This window comes from Mobula hypostoma, chromosome 2 (assembly GCF_963921235.1).
Source record: "Mobula hypostoma chromosome 2, sMobHyp1.1, whole genome shotgun sequence".
Lineage (NCBI taxonomy): Eukaryota > Metazoa > Chordata > Chondrichthyes > Myliobatiformes > Myliobatidae > Mobula > Mobula hypostoma.
In genome coordinates, this window is record NC_086098.1 from 150,706,381 (window position 1) to 150,730,518 (window position 24,138).

Genomic DNA, 24,138 nt, shown 5'->3' on the forward strand with positions numbered 1-24,138 from the left:
TTTCCCTGTTCTTTGCTCTTGGCTACTAACCCCTGCTTCACTCTGTTTACAATCCTCTTTATTCTATTAACACTTAATAAAGTGATTGCGAAGCGACAGTTTTATGCTTCTTTTTTAGCTTATGAAAGAACATTGGATCAAAAACATCTGAATCCATCACACACAAAATGCTGAAGGAACGCAGCAAGTCAGGTAGCATTACCATAAATGCAGCCTGGCCTGCTGAGCTCCTCCAGTATTTTGTGTGTATTACACTTAACAGCATTTATACTGGATAATTTGACTTTATTGTGCTTTCTATGTTAATAATTTCACGCTCAGTTACTCTCATTTGAATCTTGGTGCAGCGTGACAGCCTCTGCTGGAAGTTACCACTGAGCAGCACGCAGAGAAGTGGGTTAAGGCTGCTGCTGGCATAGCTGAGGCAGATGGAGGTATAATAGATGATGAAGTACATGGTGGTCGGCTGAGTGATTTTGAGATTCATCAGCTGCAACACATGGTATGGTGCTGAACTCACCACAAACACGCCCACCAGAACCAGGACCATTTTGGTTAGTTGCTTCAGCCGTGCTCTGGGTATAATTACGTCATATCTAAACAATAAACAAATAAAATTATTTATATAAATGCAGCCCAATTCACTTCCTTCATCTGTGTACAGCCTGGGGTCGGCGGTGGGGGAGAAAGCTGTTTCTCATCCTAATAGTTCTTGCTCTAATGCTATGGTGCCCTCTACCATCAGGCAAGAGGTATCATGGCACTAGGACAAGAAGTGTTAGGATGGGAAATAGCTTCTTCCCCCAGGCCAGAAGGCTACTGAACTCCCTGCCACCACCCAAGTCTCATCATGTATGAAGGACCAGTAGAGTTATAATGCTTACTTTGTAACTAGTATTGTATATGCACCTTATTATTTGTTAATTTTTTGGGGGGGTTAACATTACTTTATGTGTTGTGTATGAGTTAGATATGTTGTATTGTGCACCTCGGTCTGGAGGAACATTGTTTTGTTTGTTGGTATAGATGTGTACGGTTGAATGACAATAAAGTGAACTTGAACTGTGTGAGGACAAAGCTATTCTACTTTAAGGATGAAGTAAAAATCACTGAGAGGATCACTGGGGTCTCCTTCCCCACTACTTCTAGACAAAGGGCCCAAAGCATTGTTGAGGCTCCCTACTACCCATCCACTGCCCCCTCCCCCCGGCAAATCTCCTTGACCCTCTACCATCAAGAAGGAGGTACAGGAGCATCAGGGCTGCACTGCCAGACTGGGTAACAGCTACTTCCCTCAGGCTGCACGTCTAATGAATACCCCGCCACCATCGAGGTCTTGTCACTAGGACAGCGAGCTGTTTACTGACTACCTGTGCCTCACAGGTAACTTATTTATGGTAATATTTTGTTTTATCTGCTGTATGTGATACATATCTTGTGGATGCACTGTGGTGTGGAGAAACATTGTTTCGTTTGGTTGTATATATGTACAGTCAGATGGCAATAAACTTGAACTTGGATTGATTAGATCTTACTGGCAGGGTCTCCATAACTGGACTGATGAGCTACAGTTTCGCCACAGACCGGAACACGTAGTTCTGGTCTCCTGTTCTCACTTGAGTGAGTGTGAACTTGTGGGGTTCAGAGGGCACAGATAAATCTCAAACAGCAGACAAAAGCAATTTCTGCACTCCTTTTATGTCGGGGCCCAACCTCTCTCAGAAGCACTTTCTCAGCATGACTGCTAGCTGTTCTGGGCGCCAGGGTGGCGGAGGAGTTCGTGTGGCGCTATTATAGCTCAGGGCGTTATGAAGTTCCGAGATCAATTCCAACACTGCTTGTAAGGAGTTTGTAGGTTCACCCCATGACTGCATGGGTTTCCTCTGGGTGCTCTGGTTTCCTCCCACAGTCCAAAAGTGTACCGGTTAGTAGGTAATTGGTCATGGTAGATTGTCCCATGATTTGGCTAGTGCTAAAGAGGTGGGTTGCTAGAAGGAGTGGCAGTGGGCTGTAAGAGCCTGTTCTATGCTGTATCACTAAATAAATAAATCAGCAAATAAACTAAAAAATTGATATATGATACTCTTGTTTATCCCTTAAAAATGGAAATATGAGGAATCTTTGATTTTTACATTGAACATTACTGCTTAATAAAGGCCCTTTGGCCCACAATGTTGTGCCAACCTCCTTATACCCTACTTAAGATCAATCTCACCCTTCCTTCCTACATAACCCTCCATTTTTCTTTCATCCATTTGCCTGTCTAAGAGTTTCTTAAATGCCCCTTAAGGTACTGTATGCGTTTCCCCCACCACCCTAGGCAGCACGTTCCATGCACCCACTACACTCTGTATAAAAAAATTTACCTCTGATTAGCCGTTTCTGCCCTGGGGAAAGGTCTCTGGCTGTCCACTTCACCCATGCAATATTTACTTTTCTTTTCAGCTGTGCATTGAAGATCAAAACAACTTGCCTGTCAAGAAAACTTTGTTCTACTTTTCCGCTGCCCTCTCTCACTCTAAACTAACATCTTCTGAACTTGCAGTGCTCAGCTCACCGGGAACCCCTCCCAGCATTGAAGTTTGTTTAATGTCATTCCCAGAACACAAGTGTGAAGGAGATCAAAATAGTCGTTATTCCAGATCCAATGCAGCACAAAAAAAGCACAATAAGATAAATAATAAAAAACACAGCAGATATACAGTAAATCTTTAAGATAGCTTCTATACAGTACATAGATTGATTGTAGGTCCATGAAGTGACGCTGGGCACAGGAGTGTCTGTACATAAGGTGACTCTGACAGGAAATGATAAAGTAGTGGGTGGTGGGGGTGTGGAGTGGGAGGAGGTGTTGATCAGCCTTACTGCTTGGGGAAAGTAACTGCTTTTGAATCTGGTGGTCCTGGTGTGGATGCTCTATGCAGCCTCCTCCCTGATTGGAGTGGGACAAACAATCCATGAGCTAGGTGAATAAGATCCTTTATAATGCTACTGGTCCTTTTCTGGCACCTTTCTGTGTATACGTCCTTGACGGCAGGTTGACTGGTGCCAGTGATGTGTTGACCAACCATCAAACTTATCGACAAGGTGTTTTAAGATCAATTAGTGATAAATGCCAGCACCACTCACCTTCCTCGAGTTAAAAAATCCTTAGCTAATCAACAACAAAGATACAATCTTCCATTGCTCATTTTCTCATTCTATGTATTAAACACGTAATTTACCTTCCATTCCTCTTGTTTTCCTGATAAATGTCCCACGTGTAACACAGAATCAAGACGTAGCAAATGAGTATCAGTGGTAAAGGAACGAAGAAAGAAGTTAAGGTGTGATACAACGTATACCTGTAATAGGACCGAAGAGAAGCATATTAGTTTTAACCATTATTTTAATCGGCGCTTGCCCAAAGTTCTAAAGTTGTTTTGTTGTTTTTGTTGCATGTTGTATCCACCACCATAAATTCCTATTACATGTAAATGTATATCAAAGTTCCAAGTGAATTTACTATCAAAGTAAATACCTTGGAATTCATTTTCTTGCAGGCTTTTACTGGAGAAATAAAGAAATACAAAGGAATTTATGAAAAACTGTACAAAACAAAGACTGACCAAGGATCAACTTTATTCCCCATGTACATTTACATGTATTAGGAATTTGCTGTGGTGTGTTGGCGCAACATGCAACAGAAACAACATCCAACAGTTATAAAGAATTACTTCCAAAAATAAATCTAGAGGTGAAAGATAAAGGAGGTAATAGATAGAGGGGTAGGTGGGGTGGCTAACTAGAATGGATGACAAGATTAACTGCCCTGGGGGAAGAAATTTAAGATGGAGCGAAGTTTTTTGAATAAACAGTGTTCAAGATGTATTGGACGAATTAGGTTACATGAAGATATGGGTTAGAAGCAGGTATTGGCCATTCTGCCTGCAATCTTATCCTGTCACCCAGTAAGATCATGGTGAAAAGAACTGTGACTAACTCTGTAACTTTTCACACCCCCGGTTTATCAATTACATCTACTTCTGCCTCAAAAATATACAAAGATTCTGCTATCGCAGAGGAAAAGAAATAAAATATTCTAAGAGAGAGGGAGAAAAGAACCACAACCTCAGTTTTAAATGGTTTCCTTACTTGTATTTTTGCATTTGGTAGCTAATGACCAAAATGGGTTAGGTTAAATAGTTGACACAACATCGTGTGCTGAAGGACCTGTATTGTGCTGTAATGCTACTACACTATATGTTTTTAAATCAAGGTGTAGTTGAGGACAGACGTCTTTAGTGAGAAGCTGAGTAATCACATAAAGTAGAAAGTTACAAGGAAGAGTCAAGGTTAGATGAAGCAGAAGGGGATGAAATTCATCAGGAACACAAACAGCAGATTGGAGGGTTCGGCTCAGTGCTTTTCATCTCTACTGTAGATTCAATCTGACCCACCCTCTATCTCATCATAGAACAATACACATTCAAAACACACCAAATGCTGTTGGAACTCAGCAGGTCAGGCAGCGTCTATGGAGAGGAATAAACAACAAGGTGTGGCGGTGAGGGCAATCAATTTAGAGTGCAAGCGGCTGCCAATCAGGGTTCGTTTCCCGCCACTGTCTGTAAGGAGCTTGTATGTTCTCTCTGTGGCCACGTGGGTTTCCTCCGGGTGCTCTGGTTTCCTCTCGCAGTCCAAAGACATACAGGTTAGGGTTAGTACTTTGTGGCCGGCTATGTTGGCACTGGAAGTGTGGCAATGCTCGTAGACCACCCCAGCACAATTCTGTTTTGGCCATTGATGCAAGCAACACATTCCACCGTATGTTTCGATGTACCTGCAACAAATAAAGCTCATCTGTCATCTTTAACTCTCTCTAAGCAGTCGACATTTCGGGACGAGATCCTTAATCGGGACTGGAAAGGAAGAGGGAAGATTCCAGAATAAGAAGGTGTGGAGAGGGGAAGGAGTACAAGGTAGTATGTGGCAGGTGAGGGGAAGGAAAGTGGGTGGGATCTCGAAGTTCTAACAAGGCAAGGGTTAAGGTAATGTCCAGGCAAGGATAGTTGACCGACAGCATGCAATCAGCCTGGGTAAGAAAGCTCTTTGAAGAACATATCTCCCCCATTAGCCCAGCATGAAGCCAGAGCTATTTGGCATACTGAGACAAGATGAGGATACAAATGAAGCATTTTAGGGTGACACTTACTATTGGTCAGTTATTTTACCATTATTAGCATTTAAGCAATTTTATTGGGTATTAACATCTTATTATCATAATATAATTGGTGATTGGTTATGCAAATAAGGAATGTGAATATCCACAAGATTACCAATTGGTGAATATCTGTATCCAGTGAGTCAATTTTTGTTTAAAAATGGCGTATCTTTGTTCAGACTTCTGAGCAGTTTGATGACGGGGCCATGCTGGTCTCCTTGTGCACAAGTAAATAAAGTGATTGAGGAATGAGTGTGCGGTTATTTTTTTAAAATTTATTTAGAGATAGCGCAGAGCACAACCTTCCAGCCCAATGAGCTACAACACCCAGCAATCCACCTTATTTACTGTTACCTAGTCACAGGACCAATTAATCTACTAACCAATGCGTCTCTGCACTGTGGGAGAACACCCATGTGCTCATGGGTAGGATGTACAAGCTTCTCACAGGTCCAGCATCTGAATAGAACTCTGAATTCAAATACCCTGAGCAGTAATAATGTCCTGTTAAGCGTTGTCAGAGACTACTTAATCATCGTGGTAACATAGCAGTTAGTGCGACGCTATTACGGCTCGGGTGTCAGAGTTCAGAGTTCAATTCTGACGTCACTTACGAGCAGTTTCAACACTCTCCTCGGGGAATACGTGAGTTTACTTTGGGTGCTCTGGATTCCTCCCACAGTCCAAAGGTTAGTAGGTTAATTGCTCATTATGAAGTGTCCCGTGATGATAGTGGGGTTAAGTCAGGGGTTGCTGGGCAGCATGGCTCGAAGAGCCTATTCCGTGCAGTATCTCTAATAATCGGGGACAACACTCCCATCTTTTCCCTGTGGTTTGCAAATGATTTCCCCCCCATGTGTCCGTCCAGTTCTTTATTTTTTAAAAAAAGCTCCGACTTCCACCAACCTTACCAGCAGAGAGTTCAATTCAAATTTGATCATGGATGCTTCTGGATGCAATGTTTTTAGGTTTAAGTGTAAACCCTAGAGTGATTAAAAAGATGCACGTCAAGCATTTTCGGCAAAGCGCTTCGACCATACGACAGAGGAACAGAAGGGAATTCGACTCAATGAGTCTGCTGCAGCATTTCATCATGGCTCACTTATCTTCCACCTGAACCCCATTCCCCTGCCTTCTCCCCATAACCTTTGAAATCCTTACTAGTGAAGAGCCTATCAACTTCCACTTTAAATGTACGCAGTGATTTGGCCTCTATGGCTGCCAGTGGCAATAGACGCCACAGATTCACTTAGGCATCTTATTTTCAAATACACTTACCAAAGTATGTCCTGGGGTGAAGTCAGATCAAAAGCACAGCTTTCCAGGCCATCCTGAAATTAAATGACTTTTGCGTGCATCCAGGATGGAAGAACCAATACGAGGGAAATTGCCCAAAGGCTCACATTGATTTTAATGGTTTTTGACCTGGTTCTGAAATTTGCCAGACTGAATAGATGAACAAGAGCCAGGTACCTAGGAATGAGATATTGAGTAGACTTTCAGAAGCACAGCAGTCATAACTGATTAACTCAGTCTGCATTTGTAAATCATATAAGACATGGTTTAGTGATATCCTCCTGCCTCTGTTGAAGATATGGAGTTTAACCAAACTCCACAATAGCTATGAGGCGTGTAGATAGAATAAAGGCAAGCAGTAGCAGTGATCACTGGAGATGAGCATGATGTTCTCCTAAGGGGTTGTCTATTGGTGGGTCCTCAGGAGGCTGTAGAGGCCGAACCAGGATCCACATATTCCGCTGCAGTGTGGGCATGAGTAAGTGGTGGCTGTGGTTAGTGACTGGGCCTTTTGGTTGCTCAGTCCCTCCTTTCACAACTGCCACTTCATCTCTGCTACACAGTGGAGCTTGCTTTCATGTGGCACAGCTCCCTCTTAAGACCACAAGATATGGGAGCAGAATTAGGCTGGTTGGCCCATCGAGCCTGCTCCACCATTTCATCCTGGCTGATCCATTTCCCCCTCTCAGCCTCAACTTCCTCCCTCCATGCCCTGACCAACCAAGAATCCATCAAGTTCTGCCTTAAATGCTGTTAAGACCTGGCCTCCACAGCCACCTGTGGCAATGAGATGGAGAAGAATAGTTGCCTCCTGGACATCCTAATACGACAGAAACCGGACGGCAGACTCAAGTTTAGCATCTATCAGAAACCCACTCAGATGGACTTATACCTCAGCTATACCAGCCACCATCACGCCTCCCAACATAGAGCAGTTCCTTCTACTTTGATTAGCCATGCAAAAACTATTTCAGACCCGGAGAGTCTTCATGAAGAAATAAGACAATTATGCACGACGTTCCTATAGAATGGCTACAAGGTGAAGGAAATTAATCAAGCCCTTAAAAGGGCCAACAGGAAAACCAGGAAACCTAACAATGATGAGGAACCCATCGCTACTGCCCGTCTTCCCTATGTTTCCACAGTTTCTGGAAGGATGGCCAGGATCCTGAAGCAATACTGGATTAATACCACCCACAAACCCATAAGGAAGCTCAAATCACAGTCTATATGGGTCAAAGATGACCTGGCTGGTGTTTACAGGATTCCCTGTGAATGTGGAACACTGTTTATCGACCAGACAGGACAAACAGTGGAAACCCACATCAAGGAGCACAGGCAACACACATAAAAGTTGCTGGTGAACGCATCAGGCCAGGCAACATCTCTAGGAAGAGGAACAGTTGACGTTTCGGGCCGAGACCCTTCCTCAGGACTAACTGAAAGAAGAGCTAGTAAGAGATTTGAAAATGGGAGGGGGAGGGGGAGATCCAAAATGATGGGAGAAGACAGGAGGGGGAGGGATGGAACCAAGAGCTGGACAGTTGATTGGCAAAAGGGATATGAGAGGATCATGAGGCAGGAGGCCTAGGGAGAAAGAAAAGGGGGAGGGGGGAAAAAGCCCAGAGGATGGGCAAGGGGTATAGTGAGAGGGACAGAGGGAGAAAAAGGAGAGAGAGAAAAAGAATGTGTGAATATAAATTAATAACGGATGGGGTACGAAGGGGAGGTGGGGCATTAGCAGAAGTTTGAGAAGTCAATGTTCATGCCATCAGGTTGGAGGCTACCCAGATGGAACATAAGGTGTTGTTCCTCCAACCTGAGTGTGGCTTCATCTTTACAGTAGAGGAGGCCATGGATAGACATATCAGAATGGGAATGGGATGTGGAATTAAAATGTGTGGCCACTGGAAGATCCTGCTTTCTCTGGCGGACAGAGCGTAGGTGTTCAGCGAAATGGTCTCCCAGTCTGCATCGGGTCTCACCAATATATAGAAGGCCTCATTGGGAGCACCGGACACAGTATATCACCCCAGCCAACTCACAGGTGAAGTGTCACCTCACCTGTTAGGACTGTCTGGGGCCCTGAATGGTGGTAAGGCAGGAAGTGTAAGGGCATGTGTAGCACTTGTTCCGCTTACAAGGAGCACAGGAATGCATCAGTTTGGGTTACCCGGAGCAACTGGTAGTACCAGAAACATACATCAAAGTTGCTGGTGAACGCAGCAGGCCAAGCAGCATCTATAGGAAGAGGCGCAGTCGACGTTTCAGGCCGAGACCCTTCGTCAGTTAGTCCTGACGAAGGGTCTCGGCCTGAAACGTCGACTGCGCCTCTTCCTATAGATGCTGCTTGGCCTGCTGCGTTCACCAGCAACTTTGATGTATGTTGCTTGAATTTCCAGCATCTGCAGAATTCCTGTTGGTAGTACCAGAACACTGCTTTCGTAATGGCCGTAGGATTGACTTCAACAGCACAACACTGCTTACTGTTCTGGGACCGCCTGGTGAAGAAAACATTGAAATAAAACTGGAAGAAAAGAATTTTAACAAGACGAAGGTGTTGCTCTGAGTAAGAACTGGAATTTGATTGTAGGATGGGAGAGCGAAAAACCTGATTTGGTGAAGACTAATTGATCAGTGCAAAGCAACACATTTCAAAAGATTTAACTATCATAACAAAGAAATGAACTGCTGAAGGAACTGGTATTGTATTTGCATCCTGAGGGTTGCTATCCTAACTGTTAAAATTCAGAATACCAATGATGCTGGATATCTAAAATAAAATATAAAATGCTCAAAAATACCTAGCAGGACAAGTGGAAACTGCAAAGACAAAAAGAACTAACATTTTCAAATTACCAATTTTCAGCTTATGGACTTGAAATGTTAATTCTGTTTCTGAATTTGCATACGCTGCCTGACCTGTTGAATATGTCCATCTTATTAACCAGTTGATTGAACGCTGGAGATAATTTCCAGGATGAATCATGTTTTTTTTTACCCTTTCATGTAATGCACATCCCATATTGGAAAGTCCCCAGGAATCCAAAGTGACTGAGATCTCAGTATACAGTTGTTGAGCTTAATATATACTGTGTGACCACTTTATTAGATACTTCCTGACTTGATAAAGTGGCCACTGAGTGTATGTTCATGATCTTCTGCTGCCGTAGCCCATCCACTTCAAGGTTCAATGTGTTGTGCCTTCAGAGATGCTCTTCTGCACACCACCGTTGTAACACATGGTTTTGGTTATTTAAGTTACTGTTGCTTTCCTGTCAGTTTGAACCAGTCTGGTCATTCTCCTCTGACCTCCCTCATTAACAAGTCTTTTTTTGCCACTGAACAGGTGCTCACTGGATGCTTTTGTTTTTTGCTCCTCATCCCAACAGGTTTTTCGCTCTCCGCCTTGTTTACAATCAAATTCCAGTTTTTGCATCATTTCCTGTAAACTCTCAAGACTGTTGTGCATGAAAATCCCAGGTCTGGCAATAACAATCATTCAACAGTCAAACTCACTTAGATCACATTTCTTCCCCATTTTGATGCTTGGTCTGAACTACAACTGAATCTCTTGACCATGTCTGCATGCTTTTATGCATTAAGTTGCTGCCACATGATTGGGTGGTTAGATATTAGCATTAACAAGCAGGTGTTACAGGTGTACCTAATAAAGTGGCCACTAAGTGTATATCACACTTACCACCCTGAGGTTCATTTCCTTGCAGGATTCACAGTAAATATAAAGAAACACAATAGCATCAATGAAAAATTGCACACCAACAAGGACAGATCAACAACCAATGTGCAAAAGACAACAAATATTGCAAATACAAAAAAGAAACCAAAATAATAAGATAGGAAGATAGATATTTAGAATGAATATTGAGAACATGTGTTGTAGAGTCCTTGAGAGTCCAGGGGTGGTGAAATCAGTTCAGATTTTCAATCTGCCTCCTATATGCTAATTTGTTACCAACTTTGATACGGCTAGCAACAATTGTTGCCCTCGGAGCTGTACTTGGCCTCACTGCCATTAGAGCAGGGGCTAAGCACACACCCTTGTGCACCTGTGCTGATGGTAAGTTAATTAGAGGAACACCAGAGATAATTTTCCAAGATGAATAATGTCTTTTTTTTTACAAAAAACTCTTCCAAGTAATGCACATTCCATCTTGAAAAGTCTCCAGGAACCCAAAGTAACCTAGTTTTCAGTGCCTGTTTGTTGAACTTCATATAGATAAATATGGAGTTGTTTCTTTGAATCATTTTTAACATTTGTTAAATGAACAAGTTGTGTTCATGCTTACCTGTCCAGGCTCATAGCTGTCATAATTGCACAAGATGCAACCTGGTTGCAACTGTCCAGTGAGGTGATAATGGTGCAGGCAGTGCTGCCAAGCACCCACTCTCCCCCTCGTGCCCACCGATGGATGAGGAATGGCATTCCAATCACATGGACCAAATCCGCCACTGCCAGGTTACAAATATAAATATCTGGGATGGTCCTCCTCGCAGACCTGAAATAGACCCACCTATGATCAGCACTGGATTATTTTATTTTTTTATTATTTAGAGATACGTTGCAGAATTGGCCCTTCTGGCCCAATGAGCTGTGTCACTCTGCAACGTCCCAATTTAACCCTGGACTAATCACAGGACAATTTACAATAACCTACTAACTGGTACATCTTTGGACTGTGGGAGGAAACCAGAGCACCCGAAGGAAATCCACATGCATATGGGTAAGTATGTGCAAACTTTCTTACAGAGAATGCTGGAATTAAACTTTGAACTTCGATGCCCTGGGCTGAAATAGCGTCGTACAAACCACTATGCCATTCTACCTGCTTCACTGCTTTTTCTCAACACAGCTTTGTTTGGATAGAATAATGGGAGCAAAATGCCACACAGGATTTCTTTTTACAACAGCACATATTCAGTTAACTCACGGAAGGCAAGTGAAAGCATGAGCAGGAAGGAGAATGCAATGAGACTCCAATGTGACTAAACAAGTTGTGCAAATGGACCAGTCCCTAGCAGATGCAGTTTAGCATGGACGGATGTGAGGATATGCAAAGTGTTTATCCTCAACACTGGTGCCCCACAAGGCTGTCCGCTCATCCCCCGCTCCTCCACTTTCTGTACACTCATGATTATGCAGCCAGATTCTGGTCTAACTCAATGCAGCAGTTTATAAACGGGCTGTTCATTCCTAAACACAAGAGATTCTGCAGATTCTTTTTCCTGACCTGCTGAGTTCCTCCAGCATTTTGTGTGTGTGTTGCTCAACATTTCCATCATCTGCAGAATATCTCGTGTCTATTTTCTATGTTCTGTATTCTTTTAACTACCTTGATGTACTCATGAATTGCCCAAACTCTACCTCACTGAGGCCAAATGGCAGCACTCTGACACCTCCCCTTACTTACCCCTGGAACAGGACCCCACCAAAAAACATCAAACCACCGTCTCCCGCACCATCACCGCCCTTATCAACTCCAGAGACCTTCCATCCTCAGCCGCTAAACTCATTATTCCCACACCCCACACCACTCGGTTTTACCTCCTCTCCAAGATACACGAGCCTGACTGTCCCAGTAGACCCATGGTTTCTGCCTGCTCCTGTCCCACCGAACTTGTATCTGCCTACCTGGACTCCATCTTGTCACTCATAGTTCAGTCCCTCCCCACCTACATCCGGGATACATCCCATGCCCTCCACCTCTTCAATAACTTCCAGTTCCCTGGTCCCGACCACTTCATTTTCACTATGGATGTCCAATCCTTATACACCTCTATTCCCCATCAAGAAGGCCTCAAAGCCCTCCGCTACTTTCTGGATAATAGACCTCACCAGTTCCCTACCACCACTACCCTCCTCCGGTTGGTGGAACTGGTTCTCACACTTAATAACTTCTCTTTTGGCTCTTCCCACTTACTTCAGACTAAGGGTGTAGCTATGGGAACTCGCACGGGCCCCAGCTATGCCTGCCTCTTCGTTGGTTATGTGGAACAGTCTGTGCTCCAAACCTATTTTAGTACTGCTCCCCAACTTTTCCTTCGGTACATTGACGACTACATTGGTGCTGCTTCCTGCACCCATGCTGAGCTCGTCAATTTCATCGACTTTACTTCAAACTTTCACCCAGCCCTCAAATTCACTCGGTCTATCTCAGACACTTCTCTCCCCTTTCTCAATCTCTCGGTCTCCATCTCTGGAGACAGACTGTCCACTGACATCTTCTACAAGCCCACTGACTCTCCTAACTACCTCGATTACACCTCTTCCCATCCCACCACATGCAAAAACGCCATTCCCTATTCCCAGTTCCTCCGTCTCCGCTGCATCTGCTCCCAGGATGAGGCTTTCCGTTCCAGGACATCTCAAATATCCTCTTTCTTTAAGGATCGTGGTTTCCCTTCTACCATCATCAATGATGCCCTCACTCGCATCTCCTCCATTTCCCACACTTCGGCCCTCACCCCATCCTCCCGCCACCACAACAGGGACAGAGATCCCCTTGTCCTCACCTACCACCCCACCAGCCTCCGGATCCAGCACATTATCCTCCGCAACTTCCACCACCTTCAACAAGACCCCTCCACTAAGCACATCCTTCCCTCTCCACCCCTCTTAGCTTTCCGCAGGGATCGGTCCCTCTGCAACTCCCTTATCCACATGTCCCTCCCCACGGATCTCCCACCTGGCACTTATCCCTGTAAGCGTAAGTGCTACACCTGTCTCTACACCTCCTCTCTTGCCACCATTCAGGGCCCCAAACAGTCCTTCCAGGTGAGGCAACACTTCACTTGTGAGTCTGTTGGGGTCATCTATTGCATCTGGTGCTCCTGGTGCGGCCTCCTCTACATCAGTGAAACCCGACGCAGATTGGGGGACCGCTTCGTCGAGCACCTCTGCTCTGTCTGCCACAATAGACAGGATCTCCCGGTTGCCACCAACTCTGCTTCCCATTTCCATTCAGGTATGTCCATACATGGCCTCCTCTACTGCCACGATGAGGCTAAACTCAGGTTGGAGGAGCAATACCTCATATACCGTCTAGGTAGTTTCCAGCCCGTTGGTATGAACATAGAATTCTCCAACTTCCGGTAATTCCCTCCCCCTCCCTTCCTCTATCCCTATGTCACTCTGTCCCCTCCCCCAGCTGCCTATCACCTCCCTCATGTTTCCGCCTCCTTCTACTACCCTATTCCTTCTTCACCTTTCCTGCCTATCACCTCCCTGCCTCTACTCCCCCACCCCTTTTTCTTTCCCCTTACTGGTTTTTCACCTGGAACCTACCAACCTTCTCCTTCCCACCCTCCCCCCACCTTCTTTATAGGGCCTCTGCCTCCTCCCTCTTCAGTCCTGACGAAGGGTTCCGGCCCGAAACGTCGATTCATCGTTTCCACGGATGCTGCCCGACCTGCTGAGTTCCTCCGCGTGTTGTGAGTGTTGCACAAAGTTTTTCACTGTGTCTCAGCACACATGACACTAATAAACCAACACCAGGTAGACAGATCAGCCATGGTTTTGTTGAATGGAGGAGGAGGTTTCAAGGGTCAAATGACCTCCTGTATGTGATTTCCTTTGTGTTGTGTTCCATTTCCTTGCAAGGCCAAACATAAACTTTATGCTGAAATAAAAACCCAAAATTCTGCAACATTTGATCGGTACAACACTGCAGGCCGAAAGTCCTGTGCCTATGCTGTACTATTCTATAGGATATAGGAGGAGAATTAGGCCATTGGGCCCATCAAGTCTGCTCCACCATTTCATCATAGCTGACCCACTTTCCCTGTCAGCTCCAATCTCCTGCCTTCTCCCCTTAACCCTTCATACCCTGACTAATCAAGAACTTAAAACTTCTGCCTTAAATCCACCCACTGACTTGGCCTCCGCAGCCACCTGTGGCAATGAATTCCACAGACTCACCACTCTCCAGCTAAAGAAATTCCTCCTCATCTCTATTGTAAAAGGACGTCCCTCTATTCTGAAGCTGTATCCTCGGGTCCTAGACTACCCCACCGTGGGAAGCATCCTCTCCACATCTACTCTCTCGAGGCCTTTCACCATTCAATAGGTTTCAATGAGATCATCCCTCATTCTTCTAAGTTCCAGTGAATACGGGCCCAGAGCCACATGTTCTATGTTCTAGGCTCTTCGGAGCGCAAAACAGAGTTTTTCTCTTCATCTACCTTTATGATAAATCTTTTTGTTAAACTACCCTTTTACACTTTTTTTACTCACTTTTTTTAACCAAAATATACTTTATTCAGAAATAAAATTGTGTACAATAAACCATTCAATGTCTGTCAATCCTTTACATATGTTCCCATTACGGTCTCTACATATCCACACTTTTGGTCACCCACATGGCACTCCGTTGGTTCACCTTTCCACACCATTGTTGAGGGGTATGTACAAGTTAGTAAAATTAATGATAATAGCCACAACAGAATTCTGTGTTGCCCTGTCACATCTCTCACTTATGTGTAAAAGTAAATCACTACTGCGCTCAAAATAAGAACTAAACATCGATGTTCATTAATTATTTTACAGATTTTCAGACCAATAGCTCAATTGACTTTCCAAACGCTTTTAATTTTGATTTTCTACCTGATGATTGTAAATAAGATGAAAATATTTCCGAAGAACCCTGTTGAACAGAGAATGCTAATGAATGAAGGAAGAAGGATGGTTTCAAATATGTTGATCAGTTGGTAATCATATAGAATGCTTTCCGACGTGTTTATCCATTCAGATCCATTATTCCAAGCCCAGTGCAGTGTTTGGGACCCATTCATAGCTTATATAGTTCAGATTCTTCGTTCTGTAATAAGTAATAAATAGTATTAGTTCTTGAGCCAATGAAGGATGAACAGCTCAATTAAGGGATAAAAGTAGATAGCCTCCAACTTGATTGCATGAACATGAATTTTTCAAATCACTGGTAATTTTTTCCCCTCCTCCTTCGCTTCCTTCCATGGACCACTCCCCTCTCCTATCAGATTCCTTCTTCTCCAGCCCTTTACCTTTTCCACCTATCACCACCCAGCTTCTTACTTCACCACCCTCCCCCACTTACTTGGCTTCACCTATCACCTTCTAGCTTGTACTCCTTCCCCTCTGCTCCCTTCTTATTCAACATCTTCCCCTTTTATTCCAGTCCTGATGAACGATGTCAGCCTGAAATGTCGACTGTGTATTCACTTCCATAGATGCTGTCTGATCAGTTGAGTTCACCCAGCACTGTGTGCGTGTTGCTTTGGTTTTCCATCATCTGCAAATTCTTTTTTAAGACCATAAGATATAGGAGCAGAATTAGGCCATTTGGTCCATCGAGTCTACTCTGCCATTTCATCATGGCTGATCCATTTTTCCTTTCAGCCCAATCTCCTACCTTCCACCCATATCCCTTCATGCACTGATCAACTAAGAATCTATTACCTCTGTCTCAAATATAAAGACTTGGCCTCCACAGATGCCTGTGGCAAAGAATTCCACGGATTCACCACTCCTTGGCTAAAGAAATTCCTCCTCATCTCCGTTCTAAATGGACGTTCCTCCATTCTGAGGCTATCTCCTCTGGTCTTAGACTCTCCCACCATAGGAAACATCATCTTCATATCCACTCTGTCAAGCCCTTCCACCATTTGGTAGGCTTCAATGAGGAAACCCCTCATACTTCTGAATACAGGCCCAGAGCCATCAAACGCTCTTCATATGACAAACTGTTCAATCCGAGGAATCATCTTCATGAACCTCCACTGAAGCTTTCCAGTTTCAGCGTATCCTTTCTAAGATAAGGTGCCCAAAACCGCTCACAATACTCCAAATGAGGCCTCACCAGTGCTTTATAAAGGTTCAACATTACATCCTTGCTTTGATATTCTAGTCCACTTGAAATGAATGCTAACATTGCATTTGCCTTCCTCACAACAGACTCAACCTGCAAATTAACTTTTGGGGAATACTGCACAAGAACTCCCAAGTCCTGTTGTGCCTTAGATTTTTGTATTTACTCTCCACTTAGAAATTAGTCAACCCTTTCATTTTTCCTATCTAAGTGCATTACTGTACACTTCCCAATACTGTATTCCATCTGCCACTTCTCTTAATCTGTCTAAGTACTTCTGTAGCCTCTCTACTTCCTCAAAACTACCTGCCCCTCCACCTATCTTCATATCATCTGAAAAGTTTGCAACAAAGCCATCAATTCCATCATCCAAATCATCAACGTATAACATAAAAAGAATCAGTCCCAACACAAACCCTGTAGGACACCACTAGTCACCAGCAGCCAACCAGAAAAGGCTCCCTTTATTCCTGTTCTTTGCCTCCTGCCAATCAGCCACTGCTTTATCCATGTTGGACTTGTAGCTTGTTAAGCAGCCTCATGTGTGTCAGCTTGTGAAAGACCCTCTGAAAATCTTAGTACATAACGTCAACCAATTCTCTTTTCTCTATCCTGCTTGTTATTTCTTCAAAGAATTTCAACAGATTTTTCAGGCAATATTTTCCCTTGAGGAAACCATGCAACTATGGCCTATTTTATCATGTGCCTCCAAGTACCCTGGTCATCCTGACCAGGCTGTCCACTGAGGACAGACTAATTGGCCTATAATTTCATTTTCTTCTGCCTCTCTCCCTTCTTGAAGAGTGGAGTAAGATGTGCAATTTCCCAGTCTTTTAGAATCATTCCAGAATCCTGTGATTCTTAACAGATCATTACTAATGCCTCTGAAATCTCTTTAGCCATCTCTTTTGGAACCTTGAGGATTACACCTTCTGGTCCTGGTTCACACAGTTCATGACCCCTGACACCAGGAACTTCCACCATACTGCTAGTGTCTTCCACGGTGAAGACTGATGCAAAATACTTATTCAGTTCATCCACCACATCTTTGTCCCCCCATTACTACCTCTCCAACATCATTTTCCAGCAGTCCAGTATCCACTTTCGTCTCTCTCTTACACAATGCATCTGAAGGAACTTTTGGTATCCTTCTTAATATTATTAGCTAGCTTACTTTTGTATTCCATCTTTACCTTCTTAATGTTTTTTTTTAGTTGTCTTCTATTGGTATTTAAAAGCTTTCCAATCCTCTAACTTCCCACTACGTTTTGCTCTATTATATATCCTCTCTTTTGATTTTATGTTGGCTTTGACTTCTCTTGTTCAACACAGTTGTGTCATCTTGCCTTTAGAATACAATATTTCTTCCTCTTTGGGATGTATATTTCCCGAGTCTTACAAATTGCCTCCAGAAAATCCAGCCATTGCTGCTCTGCAGTCATCCTTGCCAGTGTTCTTTTCCAATCAATTATGGCCAACTCCTTGCTCATGTAATTCCCTTTAGACTACTGTCATAACGATAACACCTATCAGGGTCTTTTTACCCTTGCACTTCCTTAGCCCTATTGAAAATGAATCAAAACCTTCAGACTCTATGTCACCTCTTTGATTTTTTAAAAAAAGAGCAACACCACCCCCTCTGCCTTCCTGCCTGTCCTTTCGATACAATGTGTATCCTTGGACATTAAGCTCCCAGCTATAATCTTCTTTCAGCCATGATTCAGTGATGCCTACAACGTCATACATACTCAACTATAACTGTGCTGCATCTACCTCATTCTCTATACTGCGCACATTCAAATGTAATACCTTCAGTCCTATATTCACCCTTTTCAAATTTGTCCACATTTTCCCAGACTCATCCTGTTGACCGTAATTTTGCCCTGTCGTCAGCCTCTCCTTGCTAGGAGTCTCACTACACATTGCCTCTGTCTGTAAACCAACTACTGTACCTCATCTTCCACACAATCACTCTAGTTCCCATCCCTCTGCCAAATTAGTTTAAGCCCAGCTGAACAACTTTAGCCAACCCGCCCACAAGGATATTGGGCTGCTTTGGGTTCAGGTGTAACCTGCCTCTTTTGTACAGGTCATACTTTCCCCAGAAAAGATCCCAATGATCCATAAAACTGAACCCTTGCCCCAATTCTTCTGCCACACATTCACCTGCCAAGTTATCCTATTCTTCCCCTCACTGGCAGGTGGCACAGACAGCAACCTCAAGATTACTACCCCGGAGGTCCTATTTCTCAGTTTTCTACCCAGCTCCCAAAAATCTCTCTTCAGGTCCTCCTCACCTTGTCTACCCACATCATTGGTGCCAATATATACCAAAACTTCTGGCTGCTCACCCTCCCCGTTGAGAATGGCATGTACCCACTTTGAGACATCCCTGATCCTGGCACCAGGGAGGCAACATGCCAACAGGGTGTCTCTATCACACCCACAAAACCTTGTCTCTGTTCCTCTGACTAAGGAATCTCCTATCACCACTACTGTCCCCTTCACCTCTCTGCTCCTCTGAGCCTCAGCACCAGACCCACTGTCACTGTGGGCACCCCCCCCGCCATAGGTTGTCCCCCTCAAGAGGATCAAAAGTTGAAAACTCATTACTGAGGGGAACGGCCACAGGTGTAAGTACTCAGCATGGGCTGTGCATTTCCCCTCCTTCCCCTGACAGTCACCCAGTTACATGTCCCGTGCAACCTAAGGGTGACTACCTCCCTGTAGCTCCTGTCTATCACCTCTTCATTCTCCTGAATGAGTTGGAGGTCATCAAGCAGCAGCTCCATTTCCTTAATATGTTCTCTGAGGAGCTGCAGCTTGATGCACCTGGTGCGAATGTGTTTAGCTGGGAGACTGGAGACTTTGACTTCCCACGTCCCTCACAGAGTACAAAACACTGCCCCTGGAGCTATTCCCACTGATCTACTATGCCCTAACAGATGAGGAATGATCAAATAAGAACTGAGAGAGAGTAACTTACAAGACAACTTACCTCACCCAAGTCTGATCTCGCCAAAGCCACTCTAAACCCTGTTGCACTCCAAAAGAATTGCCGCTCACTGGACAGCTGCTCCGTTTGCACCTGAATTGTTTTAAACTGCCCTTTCTAATGAACCCCTCTTGCTGATTGGTTGCTCCTCAACTCAGAGAAACTGCTGTGAAACTCTGCCTTTAAAATCTCGGTTGCCATCCTGAAGATAGGTGGAGGGGATTTTAATTTTGAGGAAGTAGAGAGGCTACAGAAGGACTTAGATTAGGAGAATTGGCAAAGAAGTGGCAAATGGAATATAGTGTTGGGAAGTGTACGGTAATGCACCTTGGTAGACGGAGTAGAAGCATAGACTATTTTCTAACCAGGGAAAATATTCAAAATCTGAGGTGCAAAGGTATTTGGGACTCCTTTTACAGGATACCCTAAAGGTTAATTTGCAGGTTGAATTGCTGGTGAGGAATGCAAATGCTATAACAGCATTTATTTCAAGAGGACTAGAATATAAAAGCAAGGATGTAATGCTGAACCTTTATAAAGCACTGGTGAGGTCTCATTTAGAGTATTGTAAGCAGGTTTGGGCACCTCATCTTAGAAAGGATGTGCTGAAACTGGGGAGGGTTCAAAGGAAGTTCACGAAAATGATTCCAGGATGGAACGTCTTGTCATATGAAGAGCATCTGATGGTTCTGGGCCTGTGTTCAATAGAATTGAGAAGAATGAGGGGTGGCCTCATTGAAACCTATCGAATGGTGAAGGTCTTGATAGAGTGGACGTGGGGAGGATGTTTCTTATAAAGGGAGAGTCTAAGATCAGAGGACACAGCCTCAAAATAGAGTGGTGTCCTTTCAGAACAGAGGAGGAGGAATTTCTTTAACCAGAGAGTGGTGAATCTGTGGAATTCTTTGCCACAGGCAGCTGTAGAGGCCAAGTCTTTATGTATATTTAAGGCAGATGTTGATAGATTCTTGAATGAGCAGGGCGTGAAGGGATACAGGAGAGAAGGGAAGAGACTGGGGCCGAGAGGAAAATTGGATCAGCCATGATAAAATGGCAGAGCAGATCTGATGGGCCAAATGGCCTAATTCTGCTCCCGTACTTTATGGTCTTATGATTAAAGGTAGCTCTTTTTACACAGACAACAGGAATTCTGCAGATGCTGGAAATTCAAGCAACACACATCAAAGTTGCTGGTGAACGCAGCAGGTCAGGCAGCATCTCTAGGATGAGGTACAGTCGACGTTTCAATCCGAGACCCTTCGTCAGGACTAACTGAAGGAAGAGTTAGAGAATTGAAAGTGGGAGTGGGAGGGGGAGGGGGAGATCCAAAATGATAGGAGAAGACAGGAGGGGGAGGGATGGAGCCAAGAGCTGGACAGGTGATTGGCAAAAGGGATATGAGAGGATCATGGGACAGGAGGCCCAGGGAGAAAGACAAGTCGGCGGGGGGGGGAACCCAGAGGATGGGCAAGGGGTATAGTCAGAGGGACAGAGGAAGAAAAAGGAGAGTGAGAGAAAGAATGTGTGTATAAAAATAAATAACGGATGGGGTACGATGGGGAGGTGGGGCATTAACGGAAGTTAGAGAAGTCGATGTTCATGCCATCAGGTTGGAGGCTACCCAGACGGAATATAAGGTGTTGTTCCTCCAACCCGAGTGTGGCTTCATCTTTACAGTAGAGGAGGCCATGGATAGACATGTCAGAATGGGAATGGGATGTGGAATTAAAATGTGTGGCCACTGGGAGATCCTGCTTTCTCTGGCGGACAGGGTGTAGGTGTTCAGCAAAGCGGTCTCCCAGTCTGCATCGGGTCTTGCCAATATATAGAAGGCTGGTGCTCCCAATGTGGCCTTCTATATATTGGCGAGACCCGACGCAGTCTGAGAGACCACTTTGCTGAACACCTATGCCCTGTCCACCAGAGAAAGCAGGATCTCCCAGTGGCCACACATTTTAATTCCACATTCCATTCCCATTCTGACATGTCTATTCTCTGCCTCCTCTACTGTAAAGATGAAGCCACACTCGGGTTGGAGGAACAACACCTGATATTCCGTCTGGGTAGCCTCCAACCTGATGGCATGAACATCGACTTCTCTAACTTCCGCTAATGCTCCACCTCCCCCTTGTACCCCATCCGTTATTTATTTTTATACACACATTCTTTCTCTCACTCTCCTTTTTCTCCCTCTGACTATACCCCTTGCCCATCCTCTGGGTTCCCCCCCCTTGTCTTTCTCCCCGGACCTCCTGTCCCATGATCCTCTCATACCCCCTTTGCCTATCACCTGTCCAGCTCTTGGCTCCATCCCTCCCCCTCCTGTCTTCTCCTATCATTTTGGATCTCCCCCACTTTCAAATCTCTTACTAACTCTTCCTTCAGTTAGTCCTGACGAAGGGTCTCAGCCTGAAACGTTGACTGTACCTCTTCCTAGAGATGCTGCCCGGCCTGCTGCGTTCACCAGCAACTTTGATGTGTGTTGCTCCTTTTACACAACCCTGATGTGGATTGTTCAAGAGAAAGCTGGTACAAGCTCTGCTTTTAAATACTTTTCGTTTAGGAATAAACAGCCTGATTATAGGAGTAAAATCAAACTAACAGCATATTTAAATTTTAGATTAATTTGCCAAATACAAGATCACTGAAACTTTAAGTCTAAGTTGGGAAATGTAATCAGGCTAAATTATTCGGCAAATATAAAAATAGGAGATTCTGCAGATGCTGACTAAAGAGTCAACGTTTCAGGCTGAGGCTTTAGGGTCTGCACAGGCAGGCAGCTCCCAGTCAATATCCAGCTAACAGGAGTCACCTACCACTTGTTTCCAACTCATTACCTGCAGCCTATTTAAATGCAGTTCTCATCCACAGTCCTTGTTCATCCATCCTCAACCAGTTACTCCAAGCCTTCAGTTGCCCTGATGCCTTGTCGAGTTAAGCATCAGTCCCCTCTTGTTTTATGTCCCCCCCCCCGCCCCGCATGTTATTTTGTACGCTTATTATTATAAATTATTGCTCACCGCTATTGCGTCTCCACTGCTGCGTTTGGTTCAAGCCTCGTCTATATTTCCTGACAGAGACCCTTCACCAGGACCCTTTACAGCAAATAATAAAGCTTTATGAGAACTGTGAGTAATCGTTTAACAGGATTTGAAATAGCTACACTTTGTCAATAATAAGAAAACAACTTTGACGCGTCGATTTAGATTGTAATCGGAGGAAAGGTGGTATTGCTCACGGATACTGCGGTTTTATTTCGCGCCAAATACATCTTGTCAGGCTCGTCCTCAAAATTGCATTCCTAGTCCATCGTTGTATTTAAGTTTGCTTGCTACTTTGACGGCTAACGGATTTGATTGAGATTAAAGGGGAAACAGTTAATAAAATCCAGATTAAGGTAAATAGACCCGTTTAAGGGCGTCGAAGGAGGCGGGAGAATGGGGTTGAGCGGGTAATAAATCAGCCATGATGAAATGGCGCTGCAGAGTCGATGCGCTAATTCTGCTCTCTTATGGGCTTATAAACTCGTCCGGTTAATTCACTTTCATGAAAATTTGAAATGATCCATAACCATCTAGCGTCGAGCCCCAGTGATTGAGCGCTGGCTGCACTCTCTCTCTCTCTGATTTTCCAAGCATTTTTCTCGCCCATACGCTGCAGGCAGGAAGATGAGACAATGAGCCTGAGACGAAGGTATCGTGGGAGTGCACGATGTGCCGGACTTCCTTCACCCGTCTCCCGTTTCATAGTTCCGAGGAATTCCGGGCCATGTCCGTGCCAGAGAAATTGAAGTCGAATGTGAAACTCTGGAAGTGTGGGAGGAATTGTTCAACCGAGTTTGTAGCATGCCATTAACATCCCAATGCCAAATTTAACATTGTGTTACATCTGAATCATTTCCACCACTTCTGTTACATTGGAATTAATCCCAATCGCTCCCGTCCCTCATTACAAGTAAGCGCTTCGACGACATCAGTAACACACACACAATGCTGGAGGAACTCAGCAGGTCAGGCAGCGTCTATGGAGAGGAAGAAAACAGTCAGGATCCGATTAAGGGTCTCGGCCTGAACCGTCCGTCTGTTTATTCTGCCCCGGAGATGCTGCCTGACCTGCTGAGTTCCTTTACCATTGTGTGTGTGCTACTCTGGATTTCTGGCATCTACAGAATCTCGAGGGTTTATCACAGGTCATCAATTCTGGCTTGGAAGTGAATTCTAAAACTGCCCTCATTTCGTGTCTCCAGCAAGCATGTACAAACTGGGGAGGGTGAGTGTGGACGGGTTCCCACCGTGGCTGTGTGGTTCACACTCACCAAAAGGACCAATTTGAAGACCAGGCTCTTTCCATCAGCGCGGCCATTTTGTACTATCGTTCGCTCCGGTTGCCCCCCGATCGGCACCGCGACCGAGGGGGAACAGTGGGCGGAGGTGGCAGGCCGCAGGCGGGTTATAATGTCAGTAAAAACGCCATTATCCCGACACTGCACTTCGGACCTACAACAAAGAAACCTGTTTTCTGTTGCAGAAGTTCCGTTTAATACTCAAAGACATCTTCTCAACTAAGTGCCCTTGATTATTTTCTTCTGGCGCAGCGTATATTTAAGGGCAAGAATATTCTGACGGGAGTGCAGTTCATAAAAAAGTCGGAAGCTGCTTTATTATCACTGTCTTGTATGAAATTTATGGATGACGGGTCTCGGCCGCAAATGTCGACGGTTTCTCCCCGCCATAAATGCTGCCTGACCCGTTGAGTTCCTCCAGAGTTTTGTACGTGTTACT

The 24,138-nt window shown here is 44.6% G+C and overlaps 1 protein-coding gene across 1 annotated transcript; it reads right to left on the bottom strand.

Annotated features, from left to right (window-relative positions):
• Positions 1 to 265: 265 nt before the first annotated feature.
• Positions 266 to 22,443, bottom strand: mchr2a (melanin concentrating hormone receptor 2a). The gene is given in 6 exon segments (XM_063069168.1): positions 266 to 596; positions 3,225 to 3,344; positions 6,482 to 6,676; positions 10,810 to 11,019; positions 15,123 to 15,336; positions 22,378 to 22,443. Coding segments are annotated over 5 exon segments (1,044 nt in total). The 5' UTR covers positions 15,311 to 15,336; positions 22,378 to 22,443.
• Positions 22,444 to 24,138: the final 1,695 nt, after the last annotated feature.